Source organism: Apodemus sylvaticus, chromosome 8 (assembly GCF_947179515.1).
Source record: "Apodemus sylvaticus chromosome 8, mApoSyl1.1, whole genome shotgun sequence".
Lineage (NCBI taxonomy): Eukaryota > Metazoa > Chordata > Mammalia > Rodentia > Muridae > Apodemus > Apodemus sylvaticus.
The window spans coordinates 97,364,647-97,381,098 of record NC_067479.1 but is presented as its reverse complement, the minus strand read 5'-3'; the positions used below and the strand labels follow the sequence as shown (position 1 = coordinate 97,381,098).

The window sequence follows — 16,452 nt, the reverse complement described above, 5'->3', positions numbered from 1 at the left end:
CAACAAAGTTAGGCTGATGAGCTGTGGAAGACAGAGGGATTACCACAGCAGAGAAGGAAGGTAGTTCTTGCATAGTTGCAAGGTTTAATCATATGGAAGAGAGAAAAGAAACACAAAGAAGCTTTAGAGTCAAACACCAAGAAAAACTTCACCATGACAATACCAGAGGGCCATGGAAGACCGCAGCAGATATCCTGACTATGTTGTAAGGAAATCACTTCAGCAGCTGTTTGAATGAGTAGGAAAGGGACACAATGAAGAAGACAGACATCAGCTGGGAGGTGAGAGACACTCAGTCCAGGCTGACAGCAATGTCAAAAGAGAAGTGTGGAGAGATTTGAGAGGTATTAAAAAGGTGGAAGAAGAAGAATTTACAAGAACATTTTGCATATAACAAATGACTCAGCTTTCTGGCTTGAATAGGAGATGATTATATTAAGAAATAATCATAGAACAAAGTTTCCATTAAGACTGCATTATTGTATTTTTGTTTCTGTGTTTTGGGTGGTTGAGACTGAAAAGTGCTGTGAGCAAATATGCTGAGGAGGGGAACTAGCCTCCTTCCTACCGCTGCAGGGAAGCCATGAGCCTTGGGATAGCATCGGAAAGCAGCTGCCTGTTGAGCAGCAGATTGATAAGTTAGCTTTAATGTCTAGGGCAGAGGATATAAAATCCCCATTGTGTTTTAATGTTTAAACAAATTGCCAGAGAAGGTAGCCAGGCTTAGGATACCAAGTGACAGATGTCTCAGACTTTGTCTTAGATGGGTAACCAAGACAAAAGGGCAGTGTAAATAGTTCACTGACAGTTTTCAGGAAAGATATCACATGTCCTAGACTATGCCCAGGTAATCCAGTGCTAGGTACTAGAGTTAGTCACAATAAAGTTCAAAGGTTGTCATGCAAAAAGTGGGCTTCTACATTTTCCCTACTGTTAACAGGAAAATAACTTAAAATGTTCTCAGCTTACATGGAAGAATATCTCGGTATCTGTTCTTATCTCTGTTCTGTAGCTCATTCCCAGAGTGGAAGTCATCAGGAAGCGTCATTTGTTCTAACTCCTTCAAAATTAAAAAAAAAGCCATGTATTTACTATTTCAAAAGAATGAAAATCTCTCTTTATTAAACATTTATTATTCCTAAACTCCATATGGCATAACCTGCTACTCAATGGTATATAATAGAATCTTGTCCAATAAGGACTGCATATAATATCCCCAGTTAAGAGAGTAAGTCAATGAGTCACTTGATAAAAAAAAAATGTTAAATTCACAAGATAGTTTTCTCCCTGAACACAATTGTTTACCCTTTCATGAAAAATAAAATAGAATACTTAGTTCTTAGATTCTAATCATACCATTATTATTTTATCAACAAAACAACTATAATAAAACTATTTCAACAAAAATCTACAAGAAGGCTTAAAATTTACTTCTTGAAAAAAACTATAGTTGGGTTACTGCCAAAACAATTATCTTCATTTCAAAAGAAATTCTTTAACAAGTGTAAATTCACAAAAATTAATCAAGTAGTTCTAGATACTGTACTACAAAGACAAAATAAAATGCTTTCCCATCCTTAAGCAGTCAATAAAGAATATGTAACCAAATATTGTGTGACTTACAGAAACAACAGTATTAGTGACAGTGTCTACTTGTGTCTGCAGATACATAAAGAAAACGCCATGACCGTGAGCAACAGTATCCGTGGTCTCCGTGAGCCACCAAAGGGACTGTGAGATCAAATGTGGGAAGGAAAGAGAAGGGCAGTCCTAAGAAGGTGCTTGCCTGGGTGTCAGCACCAGGGGACTGTGGCCAGTTTCTACTTCTAAAAGCCAATTCTAAAGCTAACCCAGAAAAAAAAAAATCTTTAAGAAAAACCAGGAAAAAAAATCACACAAAGGTAGTGAAGATTAGTCTTACTATATGATAAAGCTTAGAAATATGAAACCAGTGTCAAATAATAAAGTCAATTCTTAAAAATCTAAAATAAAATGGCATCATTCATTATCAAAAAAATAAATAAATAAAATTAGTAAAGTCTTAGGACAAATGCACAAATATACAATAGTGGTTTCTTCTAAAGCCTTAAATCAAGTTACATGCTAACTGGATACCGAATGAAAAATTAAAATACTAAAACCACATTTTTAATTGTACCATAAAAGTATAAAATAATTACTATATTCTTAGACTAAAATGAACATTACTGAAAAATGGATATAATGTAAAAATTCAGAAGTCCTTTGATCCTGAATTTCACTACTAAAAATTAGTTATACCTTCATGGCAAATAGGTACATGTGTATGTGCTCACATCTATGTGTCTAAATATAATATATATACATTATATATACACATATCACAGAAGGAATATTTTTACTATATGAAAAGTAATTAATATGAAAAATAATAAGCAAAAATATGAGTAAAAATTGCATGTTAATATGCAATGCTTAAAAATATGGAAAGATAATTTTGTATCTTAAAATAAAGAAATGACAAATCATCAACAAAACTCATAATCAACAAATGTCAAAATCTGACAGCAGAAAAAAATACTGTCTTTCTAGAAATTTGTTCTTTAAAAAGACACATATAAAAAAAAGTGTATGAAGAATGTTTGCTGAGACATTAAAAAGCAGAGAGAACAAGCTAAATTTCCCAGAAATATTTAAAAAAAAATAAGATATCTGACATGTAATTAACTCACAGATACAGCTGTATAGAGTGGTAATATGAGTGAAAATTGTTATGTTATAGAGAAGTTTCTTTAACAGAGTAGACTTGTAAATAAAGAACATGCCAACACTTCTACAATAAAAAGCCTAATAGTTAAGGGGGCCCCAGAGGGAAATGGGAGGGAGATTGGGAAAGTATCTACATATTTTACAGCCTTTTATGCTACTGGATTATTTTTACCATGTACATCTCTTATTTTAAAGATATGGTATTTAAAAATACAAGCAATATACTAAGTAAAAAAAGAACAGGATGAAGAAGAGGAAGAAGAGGAAGAGGAACAGAAAGAGGAAGGAGGAGGAGAAGAATAGGAAAGAAAATTTCTAGTTCTGGTAGAAAAAAAGGAAATTATAAACTTTTCTTTAGACCAACATATTTACCAAAAACTCACGGATGATATCAAGTTCTTCTTTGTTCTGAAGCATTTTCAAACAATCCCTCATGGCAGATTGTGAAGAATTGTTGAATATTAATGGTCGAATCTGAGCCAACTGAGTTAGCTCCTTTTCAGAGAAAATTGTTTCAGTGTCTGAGAAACAGAAAAGTTCACATTTGTAAGTTCTATGGGGGCAATAGACACTTGAGGGGTGTTTTATGTTTCTTAGACATTTTTCCTTTTTAAATACAAAGATTTAAACTTTACCAGAAGTTTACTTTTCCATAAGAGTCTGTTACATTTAAACAGACTATCATTTTCAAAAAAAATGCTATGTACCTTGAAGTTATAAAAATCTGTCATTTGTTGACAAGATCCACTCAGAGTTATTAGACATAAAGTAGACTGAAGCATATTCAGTCGTACTATGAGCACGTTGTGTGGCTTGCCAACTACGCCATGGCAAGGATGCTTAACATTGTGAATTAAAAAAAAAAAGACAAGGCTTTTTGTCCACCATGGAATCAGTATTTAGAAGGCCCTAGAGTCTGTATGAGAGTACATGTAGATTCCAATACATGTATCACTCTACAAGTAAAGACCAAACAACCTGAAACACATCAAAAGAGAGACGGCCTAAGTATATAACTAATAAGACAGAATAAAGGATATATACCAACACACAATAATAGACAAGTGCGTTCTTTATCAAAAAGCACATATGGAATCCATCATTTTACAATGACCTTTGAGTCACATGGTCAGTATAAGCTGGAAGTGTCTGAAACTATCATCTAAGTGTCAAAAAATGAAATAAGTCTAGAAGTTTATAATAGAATATACTTTACAAGTTTCACAATTTTAAGGCAAAATACTGATGGTCTCAAAAATCTCTTTCCTAAGAAAACACTGTGAACAGAAAGTAAGTTACTAAAATTAACTTACTACTAATAAAAAGATATAAAATCAATTAAACAAAAGAAGACGATGACCATTCCCAAGACCCTGAGCATCCTTGTGTAGCTCACATTATACTGAACTATCTTGGGATATCTTTAGAAAACTTTTTGAGTGAGAGAAGGGAGAGACTATTGGGTGGATGGACAGCCAAATAAATTGTTCTACCGATCTTTATAAACTTCTGTAACAACAGTGTGAGAGGCAGCATAAGCAGACCATGAGAGGAGATATAATTCTAACAGGGGAGGCTATTTTGATCTTCATTGAACAAGGACAAAAACAAAAATATAAAAGCCTTAGAGATTCCAGTTGTGTAATATATCAAAGCCAAAAACCATTTGGTAATTTAAACAGATGCAGAAAAAGCATTTAGTAAAACTCAGCATCCTTTCATGGTAAAACAGAACATTTAAATCCAAATAAATTAAATTAAAATAAATTGAAGGCATGTACCTTAACACAATAAAAGATATACATTAAAACCCACAGCAAATAGACTGAATGAAGAAAAGCTAAGCATTTTTACTTAGAAAATATGAGTTGAACTAATACCCATTTTAATACCATTATTCAACAGAGGATTGACAATCTTACCCAGTGAAAAATGACAAAAAGGAAGAAGTGAGAGATTACTCCTTAGTAGATGGCATGTTTTTATATATAAAAAAGTATTAATTTTCCTCCCCAAACAAAACTTGCTATAAAGGATGGATTTACTAAATTTACAGGATACAAAATCAACAGGCAAAGCTAATAAAATTTTATAGAATAATAACAAACTTTTTGATCAAGAAATCAATAAAAAAGCCATTTCAAGTCAGCTAAAATAAAATATCTAGTATATAGTGATATACTTAATGAAAGAAGTGGGATGATCTCTACAATAAAAATTACAAAATCTTGATGAAGAAAAATGAACAGGTCATTGAAAAGTAAAAAGACCTCCTATATGCATGGATTTGACAAGCCAATATTGCTACATTATCCATGCCAAAGAAAGCAATTTATAGAGGTAATGTAATACCTACTAAAGTCCCAATGGCTTTCTTCATATAAAAATTCAGGGAAAACTGTAAAATTCATATGCAAGCAATTAAAGATGCCTATTAGCTAATCAATCTTGAATAAAAAAGCATTAAAAAGTGCATTGGCTTTGCCTGTTGATTTTGTATCCTGTAAATTTAGTAAATCCATCCTTTACAGCAAGTTTTGTTTTGGGAGGAAAATTAATACCCCAATGGAGGAGTTAGGGGAAGGACTGAAGGAGCTGAAAGTGTTAGCAACCCCACAAGAAGGACCACAATATCAATCAACCAGACCCCACAGAGCTCCCAAGGACTAAACCACCAACAAAAGAGTATGGATGGAGGGACCCATGGCTCCAGCAGTATATGTAGCAAAGGATTACCTTATCTGGCATCAATGGGAGGGGAGACCTTTGGTCCTATGGAGGCTTGATGACCCATTGTAGGGGAATGCTAGGGTGCTGAGGCAGGAGGGGGCGAGTGTGTAGGGGAGCACTGTCATAAAAGCAGGGGGGAAAGGGAGTTTAGCTGGAAAGGGGGATAGCATTTGAAATGTAAATCAATAAAATAACCAATAAAATAATGAAAAATTAATTGGAGATTCCTGAATACACATGCTGACCAAGCCAAGCCAGACAAAGCTGGGTGGCAGGCTCAGGATCCAGTCTGAAGCCTTCTCAAATACTTCTAAAATGCCTCAGAGAACTTAAGGCTCAGAGGTGCTGAGAGCAAGACTGCATGCTTCCTGCAATCAAATAAAAAGAATAGAATAAATGGAAATTTAAAAAGTCAGCGTGTGCTGGCTGGTTTTGTGTCAACCTGACACAAGCTGGAGTTATCATAGAGAAAGGAGCTTCAGGTGAGGAAATGCCTTCATGAGATCCAGCTGTGGGCATCCTCTTAATTAGTGATCAAGGGGGAAGGGCCCCTTATAGGTGGTGCCATCCCTGGGCTGGTATTCTTGGGTTCTGTAACAAAACAAGCTGAGCAAGCCAGGGGAAGCAAGCCAGTAAGCAACATCCCTCCATGGCCTCTGAATCGGCCCCTGCTTCCTGACCTGCTTGAGTTCCAGTCCTGACTTCCTTTGGTGATGAACAGAAATGTGGAAAGTGTAAGTTTAATAAGCCCTTTCCTCCCCAACTTGCTTCTTGGTCACAATGTTTGTGCAGGAATAGAAACCCTAAGACACAATGCTATTGTAAGCATCTGGGTTCTTTGAATGTGAATGTGGGCTCAGTGGGAATTCTGGGATTTCTTAGCCTAGCATATGACACATTGTTAGCCTGAGAATAGGCTTATACCGTAAACAAAAGGGAATTCAATTGAAGTTAAATAGAAAAAGATATTAATGCAACTCAGATAAAGAGAAAGGTGATATAATTATATATACCCACAGAGATATTAATCTTCACAGAAGGGAGGAATAAATGAAAATTGATTAATTATTTTAAGTATGCATAGCTGAACAAAAAAAATTTAGGCCTTTGATCTAAAAAAAAATAAGGAACAAATGCAGGAGACAGGGAAGGAGGAGCCCTGTCTAATAATAATATAGATACTAATAATTGTTTAAGATTGCCTTAACTGCTTTGAGTTGTTTTGATTATCAAGGTGAAGGTGGATATAAGTTTGGTGGTATTGAGAGGTAAAGAGAGGCTACAAATTTGAACCAATCAATTTCAGGTTACCAGACCAAAGGACAGCTATTTTGGGAGAGAGGCTCTATATTTGTGTTAACAGGAAAGAAGAAAAGGCTTTGGACTCCTTCCAAAATGATATGGAGCAGATAGTATGGGGAAGACTCCCTGAAGATTTTGGCTACAGACTATAAAGAAAAATTCAAGAAGACCAAACAGGACAGGTAATAGAATTTGCTAATTCCTCCACATGGGAACAGCCCTGAAACTGGTTTAGACATAAAAATGTCTCTAGCCAAAACTTCAGCTAAAACTACCAATAAATCCTGTTGATTACTGAATCCTAAAGATTCATCATGGCGTCCTTCACATGCCATGAATGAAGATTTGTTGCAATTGGTTATTGATCAAATTAACTCATAAAAAATAGACAGTTGTCTTTTACCTGCTCAAACAAGGAGCAAAAACATTCATCCTTAACTGATCTGTGCACCTTGCACAATCCATACAAATATATTTATAAAAAATATGGTTGTAAAATTCAAATTGAAAATGAAACACCGAGATGCAGCTCTGACAAGATTCAACCTCAGGGATGCTGAGATGACCTGCTGTCCCAGCTCCCTGCCTGATTCTGCCTCACCTGATGCTGCTTCCAGAGACTTGATTCCACAACAGCTTCAAGAACAGCTGCTAATTCCCTATGAATTCAGTTCACCCAGTCTTTCAGACAGATCTAGTCAGAACTTCAGACAATCTCTGAACTTTCTAAGCGTACTGAGACTGGATAACAAATGCCAAAGCTAGATTTCTTAAGTCTAACCAATTTTTCCAATTTTCCTACCCTTTCCTGCCCCTTAAAAAATTCATCTCCCCAATTCAGCAGGAAGAAGCTATGGAGAGTTATCATTCCAGTTCCTTTGGTTTCGGTGTCTGGTTATGGTTATTTTATAAATTATAGATAGGCTATTATTTTAAGGGATAATTTGGAAATGGTCATAATTTTGGGCAGAGAAGAAACTAAATAGAGAGCTTAGACTTGGGAATTTCTGTTTCCTTTCTTCTTTTCTATCCTTTCTTTCTTGGTAAGAGGATTAAAAGGATAAAAGGTGGATAAAGTAATATTATAAGAAGTTTTATATATATATATATATATATATATATGTATATATATATATATATATATATGAAAATGGAGTACTAAATTTATTCTTAAAATATTTTATAGCCATAATCTTATATTGGTAGAAATCTTTACATTTTGATATAGAATTGATGTTATATTTTCTTACATTGGTACAGAACTTATATATTGTTACAGGTCTAAGGTTTTCATTGGTATAAATTTTTGTATATTGATAAAAAATTTAAAATTAATTTTGTTACGCTTAGATAGGTATTGTGCCTATGCAATTCATTTAAGAATACAAGGCTTAGATCCAGTCCTTCTAATAGCTTCTATTACAAATTGTTTAGGATAATTAAATAATGCAAGTTAAGGGCCAGATAGTAAACTCGTGGTAATATTAAATTCTAATTTAATTATAATAAAGTCTTTTAAATACTATTCAAATATAAATAACTAAGAGTATTCAAGGTTTAGCTGTTCATATATACTATATATAGATAGTCTTGAAAATCATCAGCAATCCACAGAATATGGCATTTAAAATAATTTCATTATTAATAGATCTTTTGACTAAAAGACATGTCTGCTCCTGAGAGTATTCCCATCCTACCTCAAAGAAGATGCTAAGCATAATGACCTCTATATGGAGTAGCTACAATTGTAGCAAGGTAGCCACTGGGCAATTGCCCTAATTCATCTGCAGACAAAAAATACTGTCCAGGAAAGGACTCACGATATAGGATAGTCAACAACTTAGCTCTGCCAAGACAGCGTAAACCAGGCTTCCTAATTCCTGCTTCACTTAAGGTCTGTCAGATGGTTCTGGGCCAGAAGGCTGAAGACAGATATACCAACATTATGAATGATATGGGGTTCCAGGCAGACAGTTGTCTCTACAAATTGTTTAAGTTTTGGAAGCTATATTTTTGTGCTTCCTACATATTCAGATAATATGTAATTCATTTTCAGATCTCTGATGGGATTGAAGACTAGTTATAATCTCACAATCAAACTTAAGTTTATCATTAAGTTGTTTATCATTAAGGAAGATTATCTAGATTTGAAAGGATGTTTTCAGATGGTAGTACAAGTTAAAAATCAACATAATTCAGGCACAGAATTGTAAACTCTTTAAGTTAATGAATAATTAAAATAATTTATCTAATTTATCAAATATGATGGACTGGATATCATAGATGCAGACAATTCCTTACAATTTACACATTTGTTACAATTAAATTCATCGTATATCTGAGAGAAAAGAGCCTTTTTAAATGAACAAAATGGGTGAAATGTAATGGGTTTGGCTGAATGCTGCTTATATTATTTGGGGTCCCCAAAATTGTTTGTGGGAGAATGACAATCTGCACGTCCAATGTAAGACACTGGGAGACCCTGCCCAGTTGGTTCTGATTGGTAAATAAAACTGCTGGCAGCCAATGACTGGGCAGGGTAGACGAAGGTGGGACTTTTAGGATTCCTGGGCTGGGGCAGAGAGGAAGGAGGAAGGGGAAGGAAACCTGCCATGCTAGTAAAAGGAGAGGAAAGATGCTATGCCTGAGAAGGGGTGGGACAGAGAGCATAACCACCATGTAGGATCCAGGGAAGAGTGACCCCAAGAGGGCTGCCCGACTGGAACCAGAGCAGCAAAGATAGAATACAGATTTAACTTGGGAATACTAGAGGGAGGTAGATTAGCCACATAGAGTTTAGGAAGTGGCCCAGCCATTGAGATATTTTAGGTGTATCAGAATATAAAGGCATGTCTCTGTCTCCCTCTGTCTCTGTCTCTGTCTCTCTCTTTCTCTCTCTCACTCCCTGTGCATGCACGCATGTGTGTGTGTGTGTGTGTGTGTGTGTGTATGTGCTGTGTCTGTGTCTTTCATTTGGGAACCCAGAACATTGAGGTAGGTAGTAAGGAGTGCAGTGCTACTGCAAAATCAATTTAAGTATTTAATTAGGTACAACTACACACACACACACACACACACACACTGCAATCAAATGAGGGACTTGTTGATGTGAAAAAGAAAAGAGAAAGTCATTATTTAGGGCATATTCAGCACAAATAAATATAGTAAGTATGAGACTTTCTCCCTCTTCAATATGAATATATAATAAAAATAAATTACCTTTCTCTTTTACAAGATAATAAAGGGATTTTAAGTTATAGAATATCAAGAATGTAGAATTGTTTCCTCTTCTTGGCAAAGAATATGAATGCACTGTGAACAACTGAAAATTATTTCAGCCATGACACATGCTTATCAGGATGGACTCTTTTTTTTTTTATGTTTTTTTTTTCTTACAAATCATTTATTCTTTTTTTTATTCGATATAATTTATTTACATTTCAAATGATTTCCCCTTTTCTAGCCCCCCCCACTCCCCGAAAGTCCTGTAAGCCCCCTTCTCTTCCCCTGTCCTCCCTCCCACCCCTTCCCAGTTCCCCGTTCTGGTTTTGCCAAATACCGTTTCACTGAGACTTTCCAGAACCAGGGACCACTCCTGCTTTCTTCTTGTATCTCATTTGATGTGTGGATTATGTTTTGGGTATTCCAGTTTTCTAGGTTAATAACCACTTATTAGTGAGTGCATACTATGATTCACCTTTTGAGTCTGGGTTACCTCACTTAGTATGATGTTCTCTAGCTCCATCCATTAACACGTGATATTTTTTAAAAAGAAGGGGGCTTACGGGACTTTTGGGGAGTGGGGGGCTAGAAAAGGGGAAATCATTTGAAATGTAAATAAAAATATATCGAATTAAAAAAAAGGGCAGTTTATACTGTTCATCACAGTTTATACCATTATTTCATTGTTATTGAATTTTTATTTTCCTGATTAACAATTACATTAAAATACTTTTTCATATTTCTTTTCTATAATGTGCCTGTCAATGTCTATTGGCTGTTCTTTACTTGCTGTCATATAATTTTTCATATTTTAAGGACATTAATTCTTTGTCATTAAGGCTCCTAATAGCCAACCCTTGATAGAGTCTAATCTTAGTCCTACACTTAAAATGAGAAGGTAGGTACTTAGAAATAAGATATTTCTTCTAAGAATCCCTTTGTATGTTGAGAATCAGCCATGAAAGTCCTTGGTGGAATGAAACAAATTTCATGCCCCACAAATAAGAGCGGTCACTCAGAGTTCATAATAAAGCAAAACAGGTCATTATGTCTGAATGCTGGCAGAACTAATAAGAACAGCCCCAGATAGAGGGTTGTAAGTGTATGCTTTTTCTAAGGCTTACAATATCAGTCTTTTCCTTTTAAAACTTTTGGATACCCAATTTTTATTCTGCGTATCTTGTGCTTATTTAGGCAACTAAACTGAGTTTGTGAGCTTGTACCATTGTTACAGTAGTACAAATCTGAGTAACACCTTTTCTTTTTCAAATTCAACCTAAGAGTATTCTTGAAGACTCAACTCCACTGATAATTATCACAACATCTATATATCCAACAAGAAGTCAATAATATAGATTATAGTACAGTCATACTATAGGGTATTTTTATTTTTCAAGGCTGAAAAAAACTGTGATATGCAAAGCTATTTGTTTTGAAAACAATGTTTACAAAGGAATGTATTCATATTTTACAGACACACTTATATTAAAAGTTCTATTTTTTCTTAAGATATAGAAAGCTATCTGTTACATCACTCATATTCTAATTATATATACAAGTTGATAAGCCCACTAAATCATGCCGAGAACAGGGTAACCGAAGGATCTAAAGTCTAAGACTGAGTCCTCTAAAGAGTGTCAAGAATTAGAACACTATCTCACTTATAGCAGCTAGTGGCAAAGAGAGAAACCAAGAACTGCACACATGGGAAAGAAGCACTTGGACACGCAGTACATTGACAACAGTGACATAGGCCACTGTGACAATACAGAATTCTAAGAAGTCAAAAGCACAGTCGGACTCAGTGTCCCAGATATCTAACGGGTACTCATTAGAAGACCTGGGAAAGGAAAGGATCATTTCCCAAGTAGTAAAGGATTGGAAGAGGGGAGCTATTTCCACCCTGGAAAATGTATAATGCCTGAGTAATATTTAGCTACCCATAAAACCAAAGTCTTAACAACTGAGAGAATTACAGCAAATGTTATTGTAGGAAGCTGAAGACCAACTGCAGATAGGAAAAGAGGGTCCAACTAAGATTGTACTCCAAGTGGATGGGAGAGAAACAGTACTGGGTCCACTGTTACAATGGGTCAACTCTGTTACAAATCTATCATTGAATGGGGACAAGAAACCTCCTCTCACAGTAGAACTGCCAAAGACCTATGAGAGAGATAGAGGTGGGATGGGAGGTAATAAAATGGATTAGAGGGTAGAAATTGATCTCATAAATATTAAATGCTAGTGTATTTATTTTTACAGTATGTATGTATAGGTCATGCAACAGGAATGAAGGGATCTTGAGAGGTAGATGAGGTAACAGAATAGATAACAGCCTGAAAGCAGAACCAGGGCTATTGTGAACGAAGAGGGGAGATCAGCAGAGGGGGTATAAGGGAAGTGGGGAGGACAATAGGGAGGTGTTGTGGGTTGGCCTAATGTTATTTATATTCTGATATTAATTCTGTTTCCTCAAGAGGGGATGTCCCCTACAAGCAGTCCATCATGAACTCAGGTGATCTCATGTGAACCTTCTCCGTGTTTTAACTGGTCAATAAAGGCTAGAGCAGTGGAAGGGAAAGGTGGGACTTGAGGTTTGAGAGTAGGGGCAGGTAGATGGGGAGAGGAGGGGAAGGGGAGAGGACAGAGAAGAGGAAGATGCAATGGCCCAGAACCACATGAGCAGGAGAAACCACAATTAGCAAGGGGTCTTCTAGCTGGGGAATAAGTTAGGTCTGCCCAATCTAGGCATATAGCTTGTAATTACAGTAACTGGATCAAATGTTTTTTATATGTGCTTATTGGGGTTGGAAATTCCAGCAACAGGGAGGACGATGTAAAACTATGGAAATGCCTTAATGAAATCCATTTTTTTTGTTGTTGTTTTTGTTTTTTTCGAGACAGGGTTTCTCTGTGTAGCCCTGGCTGTCCTGGAACTCACTCTGTAGTCCAGGCTGGCCTTGAACTCAGAAATCTGCCTGCCTCTGCCTCCCAAGTGCTGGGATTAAAGGCGTGCACCACCACTGCCCAGCAGAAATCCATAATTTTAAATACTAATTAAAAAAATAATTGTAAACGAAAACTTAATATGAGAAAAAAGTATACACAAATCGTTGAAATTTTTTCCATATCTCTCTTAATTTCTTACTAAAAATACCTTTGTGCGTATCTTTTGAGAGCTTACTACTACCAGAAAGCGCTGGGGAGACAGTCTTTGATGGCCCTGCTGACTCAGTGTCCACGCTGCTCCACCTGTTTCTGCGGGACAGGTCACTGACATCCCACATTGCCTCATCACTGTCACTAGAAGAAAAGCATCCATGGGATTTAGAAAAATATATACTACATATACTTAGAGAAGGATCTCTGATAACCTCTAAGGTAACTAAGTTTAACACCTGATCACAAACTGCAGATCCTCCTGCACTGGGCTTGCAGACCTTGTGACCAGTCCACCTACCCATCCTCTCTTCTCCCTTAGCTAGGCAACAAGAAGTAATGGCAGAACTGGGACTCTGCAGACCAAGTTAGAAGCCACTGCTCTACCCTTAGACAACTCCCACCATCCCAGGTTAGCTCACTCCAACCACTCCCCTCATGTAGTCTTATGTATGTAAGCATGTGATTGCCTTCCTTTCTGAAAAGCAATCCCCACTCCTAGAAGGTACAAACCAGGATTTATTCTTTGAAAACAAACAGATTATCAACTTCCTCATCACTCCATACCTGCTCCCTGTTCGGAATTAATCCAACTATGACTTGTCTGTGTTTCAATGAACTCATTATCTACATTTTCTCTCATATCCTAAATTCAGTTCTCCATCTGTCGAGCTGGCAACTGTTACTAAGATTTTAAAGCTGACTATACTCACTTCCTGTTCTCTAGTTCTCACTACTCAGTTGACTTAGTCTATATACTTGGCCCCTGCACCTTCGCTTGCAGACTCACTTAGCAAATCTTCCTCATTTGATGTCTGGACTTAATTCTCAATGTCTAGAAAAAATTCTTCCTAAAATTAACTATGATTGCAAGGCCATACAGAAAAGACTCTTCATTGCACACAAACAATATTAGAGCTGCTTATTTTCACCATCATTATACATCTTTTACACAAACTTTATGCTTCAACCATGTCTTTTTCTTTGGTTCTGTAGGAATAATTTATTTTATTACTATTTCCTATTCCTTTTTCTGTAACCACTGTAAACATATTATTGATGCACATTTCCTACCACTCTAAACCATCCTCACTTTTCCTTCAGTAATTTTCAAGGTATGGGCTGACAGAAAAGTATAGGATGGAGGATAGGCAGACTGTCAAAGGAATGAACCTGGAATCTAACTGTGCTTCATTTTAATTTTAATAGACAAAAAAAAGTTAGATCCACACATTCTGCATTCCTTCACTCCAGTGCACACTGTATCTTTAGATTTAATTCTCTTCCTCTCCAGCTTTCTGTCATCCTGACTCGTATACATCATTTTATTCTTGACATACACTCTTGCCATTAGTAAGATATCTTCACAAACCCTTACTTTTCTCAGACATCTCTCACACCTGAAATTTTCTCTACTCTTTTCACCTCCTAGGTACTCCTATTTACTTAAATTCTAAACCCAAAATTAATTCTTTTTCAAAAAAACTTATGAGGGGCTGGAGAAATGGCTCAGTGATTAAAAGTGCTTAGTGCTCTTGTAGAGGACCTAAATTTACTTCCTAGTACCCACAACAACCTGCAATTCCAACTCCAGAGGATCCGACACCTATGGGCTCCATGGAAACCTGCATACACATGCACAGATACCCATGCACAGATACACATGCACAGACACATAACTAAAAATAAAATACATCTTTTTTAAAGTTTGTGAAACACTTCTTTCTGTAAATAGTTATAAACTTTCCATAGCACAGTCTTTGCACTTTGACTATATAATATTCACTGTGCAAACATTTGTCTTTTTATGTGTTTGCCTAATTAAGCTATGATCTGAATGGCAAAAATATAGAGAGATTATGAGACAATAGGGTCTCAAAATACCTTGGAATAACCATTATATTTTTGCTCCTTTAATGCACTTGTGAATGTGATACACACATTTACACAGACACACACATTTTAAAATATTTACATTATATGGAGTAGTATTCCAGTGAGTATAGCTAATGTTACTGGTAAATTTCTCTGGAAACAGTCTAATCAAACAGATTTTGATTTAATATATAATACCTAAAATTGGACATTTGATAAATAAGTTTTATAAAACTCTTGTCCTTTTGTTTTGAAATGGAAATAAATTTACTTTCTTCTGGTTCTCTTTTTTCAGAGTGCTAAGAATTCACCATTCTACTAGTACCATTAATTAAAAATAAAATTTTCTTTCCAAAAACAGATAAACTGTTTAAGGAATCCAAATGCACACTAAATGAGGTAGTTTCAATAACACTGTCTCCTCTCAGAGTTCTACCCATATTTACAAAAAGGTTTGTATCTACTGAGGTAATACAGATACTACATCTTTTGAGAAATTATTTTTCTTGTTAATATCCTATCCCAAGAAAGATAAATCAGGTTTAGAAAGAATTGCATCATAAAAAATAATCAGATATTAAGAGTCATTGAGTACCATTTCCATTTAGAGAGCCAGGTATGAAGAGCATGAAGAGAATGAACAGAAAATTCACGTATTAAACATTGTCTTTACCTTTCTAAAGGCACTGGAAAAACAAGCTCATACTTATTTGAGAATGACAGATGGTGGGAGGGTTTTACATTCTCTGAATTTACTTTATTCCCAAAAACCTATAGGCATGAGAAAGAAAACAAATTATAGGCACAACTTTAGGAAAATAGAGCTAAAAGAAATATGATTGGTACAGTATAAGCTTATGAGTAATAAGATTTTAATGATAAAATTAAAGTCATAATCACATAGTTAAGTGTCCAAAGTCAAAAAGACACTTGAAATGTATATTGACTTAGGCAAATAATTCCAAATTTTCCAAAATAGAGTATAGAGTGCTATGTAAATACTAACAATATACTTGGAATAGTGAGGTTATCTAAAGGCAATAAAAATTTGCTTTGTTTGGAAAATGTTATTACTAAAAGCTAAAGAGAAATTTCTGTTAGTGCTTATGACATTCTATTCACTGTGAGTATACAGTTCTTAGCATTATATTTATCTTTACTTTAGCACTCTCACAATCTAAATTCAGTAACTCTACATGTGTCTTCAACGTGAAATCTTGCACTGCCTACGGGAAAATGGCCGTTCATCTTTCAGTCACTCGCAACGTTCTCATTGTACCTGACTCACTGGCAGACAACAATGAATTTAATTAGATAAAAATCACATAAAGACACTTTTCAAATCACACTTCAAAATCAATACATTTTTAAAAAGCCAAATTATTCTAGTGGCTGGTAAAAGATGGCTCAGGGATT

At 35.5% G+C, this 16,452-nt stretch overlaps 1 protein-coding gene across 1 annotated transcript in view; it reads right to left on the bottom strand.

Moving 5' to 3' along the window:
• Ptpn20 (protein tyrosine phosphatase non-receptor type 20) overlaps positions 1 to 16,452 on the bottom strand; it is a 51,131-nt gene that overhangs the window by 15,645 nt on the left and 19,034 nt on the right. Inside the window, exons 3-6 of the mRNA XM_052190657.1 lie at positions 15,710 to 15,807; positions 13,187 to 13,305; positions 3,121 to 3,269; positions 970 to 1,060 (exon numbers count right to left, since the gene is read on the bottom strand). Coding sequence (XP_052046617.1) covers positions 970 to 1,060; positions 3,121 to 3,269; positions 13,187 to 13,305; positions 15,710 to 15,807 — 457 coding nt within the window. The remainder of the gene's footprint in view (positions 1 to 969; positions 1,061 to 3,120; positions 3,270 to 13,186; positions 13,306 to 15,709; positions 15,808 to 16,452) is intronic.